This window comes from Athene noctua, chromosome 5 (genome assembly GCF_965140245.1).
Source record: "Athene noctua chromosome 5, bAthNoc1.hap1.1, whole genome shotgun sequence".
Classification (NCBI taxonomy): domain Eukaryota; kingdom Metazoa; phylum Chordata; class Aves; order Strigiformes; family Strigidae; genus Athene; species Athene noctua.
In genome coordinates, this window is record NC_134041.1 from 12,150,413 (window position 1) to 12,165,482 (window position 15,070).

Below are 15,070 nucleotides of genomic sequence, written 5' to 3' on the forward strand. Positions count from 1 at the left end.
GCACGGCTAAAAGTTAAATACAACACACACACGGATTTCGTCAGAGGCCCTGGCACGGCTGCCTTTGCGGGATCCGATTAACAGGGAAATAAAAGGGCCAGAGAACCCACGCAGCAGTGTGAACAGATGCCCTATAAAAATCAAATACATGGTAATCAAGGGGACCGAAAGGTACATTTAAAAAAACAAAAACCCACCCTGGAAACAAAAGAGAAGGGCTTTGTGGCTTTCCTGGGAGGGCTGCGGAATTAATGGGGAAGAGCACATGTGTTTGATAATCTTTATATGGCAAAAGACCCATCTTTCAAATATGTCACAAATTCATATTAATCACCTTCCTATTGCCTTCTGTGGCACAGCTATTCCAGTTGCCTTGGGCAAAATTGGGAACTGTCTGGTTAAAAAAAATGTTTTACATTATAATTTACAAGAGCCTACAAGTCTAGTTTCTTTTAATGGAAAGAACGATTAAAAAAAAAGAGAGGAATATATATACACCCTGGTATATATACACTATATATATATTAAAATATATATATATAAAAGACAGATATTGTAACTCCATCTGGAAAGAGAGAATGTTTGATCTTAACAATGTAACTTCTAGCTTTCAAACAGGCTCAGAAAACAAGAAGTCAGCAGGAGTTCAGATAAAGGAAGCTTAAAAGTCAAATAATTCTGACTCTGAACCCGAGACTTCTTAGACTCAAGGTCCTTTCCTTTACCCATTAATGGGCTGACTTGTGAGCTCAGGAACAAAGTGCTGCAATGTGAGGATTTCTGAGAGTCACTCATTACAGATCACTGAGTGGAGTCTGAGTTGCGGAAATCAAAGGATCCAATCTGGAGTAACTGGCTGAACTTCTGCTTGGAACTAATTTGTTCCGAGTTCGGCTCACCTTTCACCTCCCGAAGGCCCTGAGTAAAGTCCCTACCGGGGTCAGCAGCAAACGGCACTGGGGGGGATCCCAGCTCGGCTTTAATGGTCAGCGATGGGCACCGCAGCCCCTAGGAGAGGGTGGACAGGCAGTCAGGGGAGGAGGGATGTGGTGGACACGGCAGGGCAGAACGGTGCTGGGCTTCCCGCTGCTCTTATGGGTCTCACTGCTGAGACAGGCAGATGCCTTGCCTCACCTGGGCTAAAACACCCTCTGAGATGTCCCCCATCCCCACTGCTGGCCAAGGGGTGTGCTGGCAGCCAGCTGTTGCCACAACCAGTATCTCAAGACCCTGGTGTGCCTTTACTCATCCATTACAATTCCTGGAAAGTAATCCAGGCATGCCAGGCAGCGCTCAGGAGTCACGACTCCTCGTCCTATTCCTGGCTTTGCCACTCACTCCCTCCAACATCTGGAGCATGGTACTTCTCTCCAGGGAAACAAATCTGGCTTCAGGGGAGCAGCTGGTTCGGAAGCTGAACTAAGCCATGCTTAATCCAACATGTTGAGTGCCACCGACAGGCAGTGCTAGACAGCACAAAGGGATTTGCCAACTCAGAGGAATTTGAAACCAGGAGATTAAATGATTCCCCCAAGGGCCACCCGGCAGCTCAGTGGCAAAGCACACACTTGAACTCGGGAGTGCAAGGCTGGTGTGGCAGGGTTAAACCGCAGAAGCAGCCACGGTGAGAGGAAGAGCGAGGTGTTACCTGCGAGCACCCGCGGCCAGGGCTGCAGGAGGCAAGGGAGGGAAAGGCCACTACAAAGCACTGCTGCGCCTGCTCTACAGAGAGCTGCTTGTTCACGCTACCAATATTGCTACTCCTGCTGCAAGTGGCCCCAGGTGGGGAAAAGCACTGTGCTTGCAGAGGCAGGCTGCTTTCTCAGCACCATGTCCTGTCCCCACTGCGCCGGGGCCTGGGACATCTCAGGGCTATTGCTGAATAGGGTGGTGACACATGCATGCACCCCACCAGCCACACAGCCAGCGACCGCCCCAGCCACCCCCCCTTCCCAGAGCTGACCCCAGCCCACTGATCTTCCAGAGGCCAGTTTTAGGCATGACACTGAGTGAGAGGCACTGGGGCTGCTCCTGCCTGCTCTGGCCAGGGCAGGCAGCATCACCAACACACAGCCTCCACTAAGCTCAGCCTACCCCTGGAAGAGCTGGTTGTGGGCTGCAGGCTGCTGGTCTCTCCCACTGTCACATTGCCCAGAACTGCAGGAAAGGTTCAAGGCAACACAGTGCCAGGCTCTGTCTGACTCTCCAAACATGCCTGAGCCAGGCAGAACGTGGTAGAGCAGCCCCATTCCGCTCCTCTCCAAGATACCCCTCAAGCTGGGATGTAATTTTTCCCCCCTCAAAAGGTAGCATAAAATGGTCACAGTGTGAATGTGCTTGACCTTTTGTCTTGGACTAATCTAATTGTGTCGTCTTTGTGTAATCAGCCAGTAAAGGTCAGTGCTGTATTTAACATGGGGGCCCTTTAGGTACTGAATTTGCCTTGCAGTGAATTAACTTGATTATATTTCTTTCAAATATGTCAGAGACCAGGTCAGTTTAACCCTCTCTGTGCTGCATGGGCCCACCCCTTTGTTTCCAATTCCAGGAGGTGGCACAGAGGAACATCGTGGTCAGAAACACACACATGGGCTCCCTCCTCCTGCAGCCATGGCCACCACCATGACCACCACCTCTCCTGCCTTCCCAACAAGCAAAGTCTCAAGGGAGAGCAAGGGTGTTGTGAATCAGACCAAAAAGTTTGCAAACCAGGGCACTCCAGACCAGAGGGAGGGGTGAGATTTCAGACTGAATGCAGTAAGGGGAAAAAAAAAAAAGAGATTCAGAAGACTCCTTTGCAAATATGAACCTGTCTCAGTAGAACGCTTCCTTATGACTCCATATTGTCACAATCAAATAGGACATTACTCAAGTCCAGATTAACATGTCGCCTCTGCCGTTGACAGATAAGGTGTTCTCAATATCCTGCAATACATTATACATTTTTAGAAATTAAAGGTCTGTGCCGCTACCAGGGGCAGTATGTCTGAGGCGTCAGGGATGCCACTGTGTGGAGAAGGGCAGCTTTTATCAAGCAGTTCAGCTCAGCTGTGCCAGGGGACTGCACAGAGGGGAAAGCAACCTCAGCTGCTGCCCAGGCATACCCTTGGCCCTGAGGCAGTGGTGAGGGGCTGGGCAGCCTGCCCTCACAGAGGCAGGGAGAAGAGGCTGGTGATTCACATCCTGCAGAGGTACATGCACAGGACATTGTCACAGGGCTCACAGTGGAAGAACCCCTAGGTCTGGCTTTCCTTTCTCAGCACTGGAAGTAGGGTATAAATACACCCCTCTGCTCTTCAAACACCTCTCTCCTTCCCAAGCCTCATGCTCCAGGCAGGGCTACTGCTTGACTCCAGAGACTCGGGAGGGTCATGGCTCATCATCTCAAGACTGCTTTCCCCACTCACTTCCCTCTGCTGAGCAGCCCTTACGGGGCTATGTCTAGAAGGAAAATGCCTCAGGCCTGCAGCTGTACTAGCATCACTATTGCTGCCCTAGTGCAAGCTCTCATCACCCAAAGCCTTGCCGCTTTGGTCCACGGTGGCACCCATGTCAAGCCATCTGCCTGCATGCAGGATGTAGAAAGCCCTGCTGACCCCACCTATAGCACCAAGAACACTGTCCATCACAGGTGACAAGCCCAGAGAGCAGCACTGGGACTTAGGGACAACAGGCGTGCTGTGCTCCCTTGGACACGCACGCCTGGAGGGAGAGGAGGGCAGCATCCCCAGCGCTTGTCAGGGCATCTGCGTCGGAGACCTGAGCGCTCCCTGTTCTGCCCCCCCAACCTTCCTTCTCACCGAGTTGGGGGTCAGTGGTGCTCCTACTACATCAATGATCTGGTCCTTGGCATCTCCCTTGCCCTCCTCGATGCCGAGCCCTGCCTGGCCATCTGGATGAGTGCCTTCCACACTGAGGGGGCCAATACTACCAGCTTTGGCCAGGGCTTCATAGCGGTGCCGTAACATCTGCAGCTCGTATTCACAGTTGGCAAAGGCTTGCTTCAGCTCATACAGCAGCACCAGGTCGCTCCGCAGCTCATTGAACATCTGCACGATCTCCTCTGTGGGCATAGGGTTGAGATCTAGGGAGAAAAAGGGGTTCTGTTAAACACCCAGACCTGCAGCCCTATGACACAAGATCCCTGGAAAGGTCCTGGCTGCCACAAAGATATGGCAGGAGCCTCACTCCCATCACACAGAGCATTAGCAACCGGGATCCCTAAGGGTTGGAGACCTGAATTTCCAGACTGGCTCTGGACAAGGACTAAGGGTGAACCTGCAAAGCCAAGGACTCAGAAAGTGAAGGATGATGGAAGACCCAGATCCGACCAGATGACTGAACCTTGCTACCCACCAGGTCATACGAAGGGAGCTCAGTCTTGGAAACAGGTCCTCACACACTGCTGCAGAGGACAGAAGAGCACCTGCTGTTCCCTACACCTTCACCAACACTGGGTGGACAGGCTGAGTGCCCTTGCCTCTCTTGTTGCTCCTCCCAGGGTAGGACTGAGGCAAAGAATTGCTCTGCTGCTGTGTTACAGACATGTTTTAATGCAGACCCAAACTGCTTGTAGCAGGGGCTGGCAGATCACCTCCTCACACCATGCATTCTGCTGCAGCCCATCACACACACACAGAGCCAGGAAGAGCTCCACATTCTGGAGAAGAAAAGGATGAAGCTCTGCGCATTTGTCCTGATACACAGCAGTGGCCCTGTCTGCAGGGCTGCCCATGTGACCCCTCCCTGCCAGCACTGCCTTCACCCACACAAAGCCCAGGTGCATTTCTGCACTCTAAGGCACAGGAGGGCTGGAGCACCAGGAAGCCCTCAAGATACATGTGTTTTGTAAAGCAGGAGTGGAGAGTCAGAAAACCTTCCTCACCCTCGTGGAAAGTGAGCTCTAAGAAGCACTCACATCCTTCCCCAAGGTTTCCCTAGCAAGCAAAGTCGGTAGCTCTCTTAATTTTAAAGTAGAAAGGGGAAACCACCCCGGTTGAGTCGTTTTCACCAGCCACAGGCAGCCTTCAGAACTGCACACACTCTCGGTGACAACGTATCAAGCCCTACACCAGTTGGCCCAAAAAACTAACAAGAGTTAGCAGAAGGCAGTGCTGGAAGCAGGCTCAGTTAATCTCTTGCAAATCTTTCCTTTTCTATTTTTAAAAATCCCCCCAACTGCAGTGGGGGGAAAAGGGATCATCAGGTGTCTAATCAAGGGGCACGGCACGCTGGGACCTGTAGTGCCTGCAATACTGTACCCACTGCATGGAGGACAGCAGCTATCCATGGGCTGCTCTTCTTCCCTCTAGCTATGAGCGGGTATTGTACATGTTAAGTGAACCCTTCTCTCTGCTGCTAAGACACTGGAGTTCAAGAGTGAGGGATGTGTGTTTACTTGCCTTTCAGCAGAGATGCTCCAGATTTTCACACAGCATGCAACCTATAAAGGGGGGGATGAACAGTCCCAGACGCATTTTGGACTTGCCACCGTGAGCAGTAAATTAAGAGGAAACGAAGCTTGAAAGCAAGACAGGGCAGCCCTGAACAATGCATGTGCTGTGGTCACTAACACACTTAGAAGTACCTCTCCCGGCAAGGCTGAGATTTGCCTTCCTAATACTGTGCTGCCTCTCTTGATGGTTAAAAAGGCCCAAACAAGAGAGAAACAAAGGCTCTTTTAAAACATTTTTCTACTGGGAGGAAAAAAAAAAACCCTGTGCATCTTGTTCTGGCTTTTACCCTCTCTCTCTTTTTTTTTTAAACACATAAAATATTTTAAAAACCATTCACATACTGTTATTCAAGAAACTGGCTGTATTACTAGGGGAAAAAATAGCCCATCTCGAGAACAAAGGCTAGCTCTGTGTGTCTCTCTCTCTCGCGTGCCCCCTTTACTCACCTACTCCGAGTTCCATCAGCATCTGCTCCAGGGCTTTAATCTTCTTCTGTCCCACCGAGCTTGGCAGTTTCATCTGGAACACAAAGGTAACAGAGCCACACAGCTCAGAGATAGCCCTCACTCACAGCCGTCTAGTTCAAAAGGCAAGAGAGCTTTTCTTTTTATAGTGCAGGGGGAACAAAAAAAGAAAGGGAGAGAAAGGAAAATCAAGTGGTAAGAGAGGGAGACAGGGGCTGAAAGTTTTCAGACTAGGTCCGAGGGCAGGTATTGAAAAGACCGGTCGTGAGGGCTTTTATTTTCTCTCTCGTGTGTGTGCAAGACACGCTGTTTTACAGTTTCCATGTGTCACTGAATTAACAACAAAAGTTCTTCTTGGCTTCAAACCCTCTCCCGCGGTGCCCAGCCCATCAAAGGGCTCATTTACACAGCGGCTAATGTGCAATGCTGCCCTACTTTATTCGCTTTAGCCGGCCTGATTAGACTCATGCGCTAACAGACTCACTTCTCCTTTTACCTGCTGAGCCCCAGACCTGTGGGATTCATTTACAGAGCAGGCTTTATAACAAAGGGGACAGACAGAGAGAGCACAGTTACTTGACTGGCGGAAGTGTGAACACACATTTACATCGGAGCTAAGGGGCTAGGTGAGAGAGGAAGCATCAGATGTGAGCTATGAAAGGGAATCGGAGCTGGCCAGGAGAGGAAGAATGCATACACTTAGCAGGGTCCTTCCTCTGCATTCATTTGGGCTCTAGCAGGAGTGCTAGCTGCTCAGACCAAGCATTTATTAGATTACAAGCAGCACAAACGCAGCTGGCACAATATGGCAGAGAGAACAGGTTTCCAAGCCCCGCGGATATATCCAAGAACAAATGAAAGCACTTGCCTTCCTCAGCAATGCTAAAAGACAGACCAGGAAAGAAATGATTCTCAACACCACAGTGTCAAAACACCTTTCGGCACACAGTTGTGGGCTGTCCCTCCATATCCACCCCTGGGAAGTGGAGCTCCCACCTCCACCCAAGGATCACTGTCACTAGCACAAGCTGCCCAGCAGGCCACTGAACAGCCAAGAGAAGAGCTCCCTGCAGCCATCCTGCACACCAACCACTGATCAGTGGCCTCAGCTTTGGCCAAATCAACCATAAGCCTCCAACACTGGGCTGGGAATGACCTGAAGGAAGAACCATTCTTTACTCCACCTCAAAACTGACCTGAGGTGAGCTCACCAGAGGGTCCCGTGGCCACCTTACTTCCCATAAGCCACAGGTTGAAGTTTCCCAGAACAGACAGCCCAGGGTCAGTCTCCCAAATTAGGCCCACCTTTTCCACAGTGTTCACTGCCCAAACACACAAATGACGAGAGACACCATCTGAACTTCTTAATTCCTTCGAAGGCAAGAGCACTGAACACACACACCCAAATGGTGAAAAGCGCTAACCTTAACGCAGCTATAGCTAAATACATCCCATCAGCAGCTCCAAAATCCCAAATGCAGGACCTGCTGGGAAAACCTGCCTTCTCTGTATCATTTCAGCCCAGAAACCGGAGTAAGGACACCACAGAGCACCCCAGGGGAATGAGTCTTTCACAGTACACACTAAGAAGCACTCAGTTCTTTTGCTAGATATTACCACCACAATTAAGACTATAGCAAAGGACTATCAGGGGAGGCATTCCAAGAAACCAACCTGATCCAAAGGATCCAAAAGGAGCACTAAGGAAAAAGGAAAACCCGCCCTTGTGCAAACAGCACAGGTAAGGGCTAGAGGACACTTCTGTCCTTTTTTATACCCTGAGGATCTTTGGCTTAGAGCTGGGGTTTCTGCACAGCAGTGAATTTCATACTTCAGAGACTGAATCTTTACAGTTGACCACAAAATGATTGTTTTAGCAGAAGAAAGGCTGCCAGAGGTATCAGGTATTTGGATTTCAGTCAAGTTTTTGGTCCAGAGTCTCAACTTGAGCAGAACATTATTAAAAACGGTTTTCCCAGGAGCTCTGCTGCACAGACTACCCGCACAGGCTCTGCTGAAAAACAGCAGGACAGGGCAGAGCCCTAAGATAAGGCAGCCCTGAGCACTAAAACAGGAGATGGTTGCTCATTTGGTGGGTGCCATGCTGCAGCTAACAGTGAGACGTAAAGGAAGGAAAGGTCACTTAGCACAGCTCAGCAGGAGACAGAACGGTTAGCCTGGAGCATCCCAAAGACATTCCTGAGAGCAAGAGGCCTTGGTCCAGAGAACTGTTCTGTCCTGTGAGGAATCACATAGAATGTTTAAGATGGGCAATGTACCCAGCTCTGTCTCAGCACAGGGATGTATGGACTGATCTAGCCAGACTGTGCTATCCTTAACTTGCAGGACACAAAGAATTAACAGAGCCCAGCATCTCCTCATTGGAGAGTTCTGGACACACAATACTTGTATGATTATCACAGCCCTGAGAGTCCCTTTTTATCCCCACCCCTAACACTGACATCAAGGTCTTTCTAGCTAAAAGCAGGGTTCCCTTCTGTTAAACACCAGCTGGCAAAAGCATGCTGGACTTCAAGCCAGCTTCAGGAACAAAAGACAAAAAATAGGAAAAGTTCATGCTTGGCTAGGCGGACAGACAGGTCTTTGTTTGTTGGTTAGAGGAAGAGCAGAAGCTTTTTTCTTGGGAAGTTTCCACTAGTTCAGGGAACTACTGGCAACATGAACGATTAACCTGGCAAAGCCTTCAACTGTGACGTGTATGTCCTGCCCATGTCTCACGGAGCCTGGTCAATGAACACCGAGCCAAGGTCTTTACTGACACTCCTGAAGATTAGAGGATGAAGCAGAGAAAGGCAGGACAAATTAATTTAACTTCAAAGAAAGGAATACTAGAGATGCTCAGGAGGAGTGGGGCTGTGAGTTTAGTTTAAAAACACATCAATTAAGCTTCCTTTTAATTCAGGCAGGAGTATCTGGCCTGCAAACAGGAAGGCTTCATTGGTTTCTCAAAGCAAGAGTATATTTTAATTTTACCATCATTAAGAAAATGTTATGATTTATGTGGCTGCTGTCGGACTAATATCTTTAGAATTTAGCTGGCTAAGCCAATTCATCTCTAAGACTGATGAAGGCTGATTGCTCTCTATGCAAAATGTATTAAAACTAAATGAGCAGTCTATTACTCAAATGCTGGTGATAATCCGTTAGCCAGGGTCCGTTAGCTGGGCTGCCTTGTTGCAGGAGAGAAGCCTTCATGCCCGGTACAGCTCTGACAAGACCAAACTTACTTCAGCAAGCCCTTCTTTGTTTTGGTCTTAAGCAGATGTTCAGAGATGCACCAGAGTGCTGGAAGGGGTGTATCACTCCTGAGGAATAGGGCAATCTGCAGGGACCACAGGTCCCAGCCAACAGCACAGAGAACAGCTTTCTGGCTTGAGATGTGTGCGCTGGGATATGTGGTTTCTGCAGGACATATCTCTGTGTTAATGGAAACACCACTCAGGGCAATCTTGTTGCTTACACCATGGCTCCTGGGATGTTCTTGGTGTTGTCATGGATCGAGTCCTCCACAGGGGCTGAGGAAAATTATGTTCCTCGGAGAACTCCAGTGAGCAACCACAGCTTCCGAGGTGAATGGCATTTGCCCTTTTCTTTCCTTCCTTATACTAGACTATTATTGTTATTTATTATCTTTAAAGTCCCCATATAATAATAATACCTGGGAAACAGATTGCTCCCGTCAGAAAACTGATTAGCCAGGATTTTTGAGGTTACTATATTTTGGATGCTCTTCTCCTTTGACAGGCTCTCCCTACAGCCCTCTTTGCAACACCAGTCTGCGCTTATAATTACACCAACGTCGCTTTTGATTTAAGGACTGTAATCCTTTGTCCTTGCTATAAACAACCCGCATTAAACACATGAACTGCGTGTACCAAGAGAAAAATAAATAAGGAGCTGCAGAAAATTGTGTGAATCAACACCATGAAGCCACAGTACCAAAGCCTACCTCTGCAGAGAGGAGCCTTGCCTGATCCTGGGATGCACAGCCTCTGCTGGCACACACTTGGCCAGAGAGGCACTGAGTACGCCAGTACCGACCCAGCCTCCTCTACCCTGAGGGACGAGGGCATCGCTCAGGAATTGGGCCATGCAGCTTAAACAGATGAACATCCACTTCACTTTCACAGCAAGGTTTGAGAGACTGGGGGGCTGGCCCCACGCAGTTTGATTTCCATAGAGGGTCTCACCACAGAGTACCCTTGAGGTTTTGGATGATACAGGATTTTTATTTAATGTTCGAGCCATTCCGCCAACAAAACCTTGCTAATTCACTCTAATGACTAGGAGACATACTGCAAATTAATTGCTAATTGGGAAAATTCATTAAATGAACAAACACGATAAGAAATAACTGAAGATACAGCCTCCCCAAACAGAACTGGTTCATTTATTTTTGTGTGCCATTCAGTTTTCATGATTTATGCTAATACTTTTAAGCATAGCTATAAATGTATTTTGAGTATATTTTGGAGGAGTAATGAAGTCTAAGTAACAGCAGAGCTTGTAACACAGTCCCCTGTTATGTCTTACAGCATCACCACCTGGCAGGTAGAGACTGTCATGGGTATCTGCACTAGGAACAGAAGAGGTCTGCAGGATCTAAAGACAGATTCAGCTAGGTCCCACATGTGATTATATCTCCATGGTCATCTTAAATGTCCTGCTCTCAATTTATCACTTTCTTCATAAACACTTTATTTCTGATGCTCACAACTTCCAGGAAAAAATCCCACTTTTGTACTAAAACCTTTCGTTTGGTCTACTGCCAAAATACAATGTTCTTAAAATTAATCAGAGGTTATTTGAATATTTCACATGTACCCTCTCTGATGCTGCACTTCATTTTAATTCCATTTTGAGACAACCTTTTCCTTAAACCCAACCTTCCCTAGGGTTCTAATCCTAAACAATATGACTGTCCTAAACCATTAATCCTAAAAACTCAACACATCCAACCTGTGTCTGTACAGCTATAAACTGTGGTTTTATGCACCACTATTGTTGCTCAGCATTATTATAGCCCACTGACATTGAAAACCACCTTCTGCATGGATTTTAGCAGCACAAAAACTTTCTCATTAGGCACTTTCTTCATGGATATCTTTAGAGCACTGAATTGCTTAGTGGATTTCCGGGAAGGAGTGCTAAAGTTTCAGATGAATAATGTTTTTGCATTTTCTGGCTTAAGATGGGGAAAGAAGGTCAACCTTTCCCTGGCTGCGTGGCTCCACTCTGCAGGAGCAGAGAGCCTCCACTCCTGCACAGTTTTAAGACGCAAGGAAGGAAAGAACCATATTAAGTACTTTAGCCTTAGAGCTCTGGAATTTAAAAATCCCCAACAGAGAAATTCAATTTCAGATGCGAACGTGCACATTTCTGAAAATCTGAAGTGCTTAACTGCTCAGAACTGAAGTGCTACAATGGAAGGCAGATGGGCAATTGCAGTGGATATATGCAAAAGTTAGAAAAGTTTGAAACTGCAGAGTTATTCTCTGCTTCAGTGAACGTACATGCTTCCCCCCTGCCCCAGCTTACAGCCATGAAGTCCATGTTTTACATCAGTGCCTGTTGATCAGTCAGTAAGATTTAGGACAGATAAAAATAGAGTCACACCACTATGCCATCTCTACTATGCTATGTAACACATTAAACACACAGCAGTCACTCAGGGATGGCACATGACCATCAACTTGCTCCAACAATGAGGCTTAATGCCAAATAAACCAAACTTTTAAGAAAATATTTCTATATTAACTTATGTAAACGGTTATTTCAGGGGTTTTTGGACTGAAGTTAGACATACCCCACAAATTACCAAAGTAATAAATAATATAAATTCTGCACTTGAATCGCCCTAGTAAATTAAACCTGTTTTACTTGTTAGAGGAATACACCTAGTAAAAGCTTTGTCAAGGATAAGGGAGGCCAAGAGATCATGAAGGAGCACAACACAGGCATATGGTAAAGTAGCAGCTCACTGATCCTATAAACATTAATGCCTCGTTATGCATCTATAGCACTGATTCAAAGGGTAAAGTTAAGAGATACTTGCTAAAGAAACCAAAGGTCCTGGAGCATCAATGTCTTAGCCTGATAGGTTTTCACCGGTGCAGGTAACAAGGTCTTTAAGATTTTTATACTCTCCCACCCTTTCCACCCTAGGAAGGGGTTACAGATTGCTTTGACCCAGTACAAGTGGCCTAAAAACAAGAATGACTTGGAATCCACACAAATGATGCCTGATAACCTAGAAAGAGTCAGCTTTCTCCCAGTTTGACATGCAGGTTGTGACAAGAAACAAGACACCTGAGAAGACAAGAATTCACACCTTGCCAGGACTGCCTGTCATCTAGAAGATGGTCATCTTCTGGCAAGCAAAGTATTATCTCCCACTTACCAATCCTGAGATTTCCTTGCCCTTAAATACAGTTTGCTTTAAGCAAAGTGCAAGCCTGTAAAACAAATGCAAAAGGACTATAGGAAGTGTTTGTGGAGGGAAAAAACAGTAAAATACATGGTGCAGAAGAACAAACTGAACAGGCCATTTTTAGTGGACGGTGCTTTATGTTAAAAGCACGTTACCAGTATGACAATATAGTATTCTCCTTTAGGAGATCTGAAGATTCCCATATAGTTCTAACTTTGCCTCTCACTACAGATGCGGAAATCAAGATGAGACCTGTAGAGGTGGCTGCAAGAAATGGAAACGGCTGCAGCTTCTGAGCTGCATCTGACAGACAAATTAAGAGCATATAAAAGTGTGCTATGATCACAGGAAAGGCCCTAAGATAGGCCACAGGAGGGGGAACTCCAAGGATAGTTTCACATAGTACAAGAACATTACATAAAACTCTAGCTCAGACACAAATCCAAGAAACTGTAGCAAAACATGCATCTAGTCTTGAATTGATGTTGCCTTTCTCTTAAATAATTTAACTGAAACTACACTTACACAAATACAAAAAAAACCACAGTGACTAATTACAGTCCAATTGTTATATTGGTTATGCTAATGAAAAAGAAAAGTAATATATATGGTGTTCTGCACAAGTTACATACAATCAGATTGCCTGATGAATGACACCTAAGACTGTGTCCCTATGGGCACACAAAGGTAGTATAAACTTCTCAACTTGGTCCAGGACTGGCAGACAAAGGTCGCCAAGGCCTTGTACTGCAAAGACACTGTTTGGTACCTGACAATTCAACAGAAGCAGCAACACAGTGTCCTTTCCAGAACTGCAACTTATTCTGAAAGACCCCATTGCTGTACCCAGACTGCCCTCTTTATACTGCAGAGCCTACTAAGGCTTTGGTCCAGATGCTCTCCCACACCAAAGAGCTCCACAAAAAAGGTGATGGGTGCATTTTCTTTCAGCAATTTAACAATAACTGCCTTTCAGTTTAGCTAAGAATGAGAACTGAGGAAGAGAAGTGTTGGATTCACCTTCTCTAGTTCATTCAAGATTCTGTACCCTTTGCTGTTCTCTTTAAAAATAAACACTCCAATATTTTCATCTTATTTCATTCTCTACAGGCAGGAGTTTGATTAGGAAATGCACCAGCACTCTCTTGGCCCTAATTAAAGGGCATGTAATACAACAAATAGATGGCAATGCCACAACATTAATTCGATCCAGCCTGCATCATTTGTTCATAACTTTTATTCACAGAAATGAGACTACTACTTTCCTTCCACACCTCTCCCAGGCTCCCCATAGAAATTACTCTCATCCACTCTCTTGTAGAGTGCAAAACATATAACTTTGCTAATGAAAAATTGCTAGCAGAAGCAACAAGCACATCTCAGCTAACTAATCCACGGGATGTTCAGATCTGGAATCATAAAGTTTCCTACCTAATAAGGGTGTGCTGATCTCCATCAGATTGATGCCAGGATGCCTTGGAGTACAATCAATACAAAACAAATAAATTATTAATTGCTCCAAGTAATTAAATTTATCAAATCCAAATAAAAATAACTGATATTTTATGGAACTGCTTCAAACACTGAACCTCTGAAGGGACAGTATTGATTACAGGAGGACAGACAGATGTTTCACATGTTCACGGCCAATGAGGTCTGGGTTTGCATTAATGACAGGGAAGGAACAGAGCCAACAGCCCCCGATGCAGAGTAAACAGGCAGCGTGCTTGGCCATTTAATTGTGGGTCAGATCAAATATGGAGAATAAACATGTCTAAACACACACATACAAACCCATCTTCCTTGAGAAATATCATTCACCTTGAAGCTGTAGTAAGCTCCAAGAAAAAAAAAAAAATGGAAGAGAACTCACACACATGCATTCACCCCACAACGACAGTAAATTCTTACTCATTAATCAGTGCTAAAAAAATGCTCAGCAGGCTAGTAAATATTTAAAAGCTGGTGACTGTGAATATTTGAATCAATGGGTACTAAAGCTGAACTTGTAATTTTCCTTCCTCTACTTTTTTAATTGGTCTGACTGGCAAATTGTCTACAAGATCCCTGCTAGCAGATGGAGTCAGGCTGCTGGCTGGAAGCCTTTTCTGAGGGGAGGTGGTCAGCTTTGAACGACTAAGCTGGAGCATCCCTCAGTCATTTCTGCAGACTGAGGTCTCTACAAATTCCTTTTCATCCCAGAGTTTTGTTTTGTTTCCAGATGAGACATCACTTAATCAATTCTCTTCCAGTTCCTTTGTTTCCAAACCCACAACAACAGAGCAAGGACACAGACTTCTACCTCAACATGCAGGAGTGGGGACAAACATCCACCCTTTTCCATCCATAACCTTCCTTCTTAAAAGCACTGCTGCAACAATTCAACAGCATTAACAAAATCATAACTTAAAATTTGCAGATAATGCTGAGAGAGAAGATGAGCAACTTAAAACACACTGAAGAAATGTTAAGTATGCCAAAGTCAAGTGCTCTGAACACAATGAAGTCAAAGAAAAAGGTTAAACTTAAAAGAAAGCGGAACACGACATGGTACAGAAACACTGCAATGAATTCAAAAAAAACTCAGCTCTGCCCTACAGAAGCAACATGATGCTTAGATGACAAACATTTGGTTATTGCTGGTTTGTCTGGGCTCTGGAAAAGATTCAAGTTCAACAGCTCCCATTTTCCTCTCCTTC

The 15,070-nt window shown here is 46.1% G+C and overlaps 1 protein-coding gene across 6 annotated transcripts in view; it reads right to left on the bottom strand.

Annotated features, from left to right (window-relative positions):
• Window positions 1-15,070, bottom strand: part of DMAP1 (DNA methyltransferase 1 associated protein 1) — a 40,523-nt gene that overhangs the window by 8,148 nt on the left and 17,305 nt on the right. For 5 of the 6 annotated variants that reach the window (XM_074906332.1, XM_074906333.1, XM_074906334.1 and 2 more), the window contains exons 9-10: window positions 5,903-5,975; window positions 3,801-4,084 (exon numbers count right to left, since the gene is read on the bottom strand). In XM_074906332.1, coding sequence (XP_074762433.1) covers window positions 3,801-4,084; window positions 5,903-5,975 — 357 coding nt within the window. Of the gene's footprint in view, window positions 1-435; window positions 4,085-5,902; window positions 5,976-15,070 lie in introns of those variants that run through there. The other variant, XM_074906336.1, reaches the window with a different exon arrangement.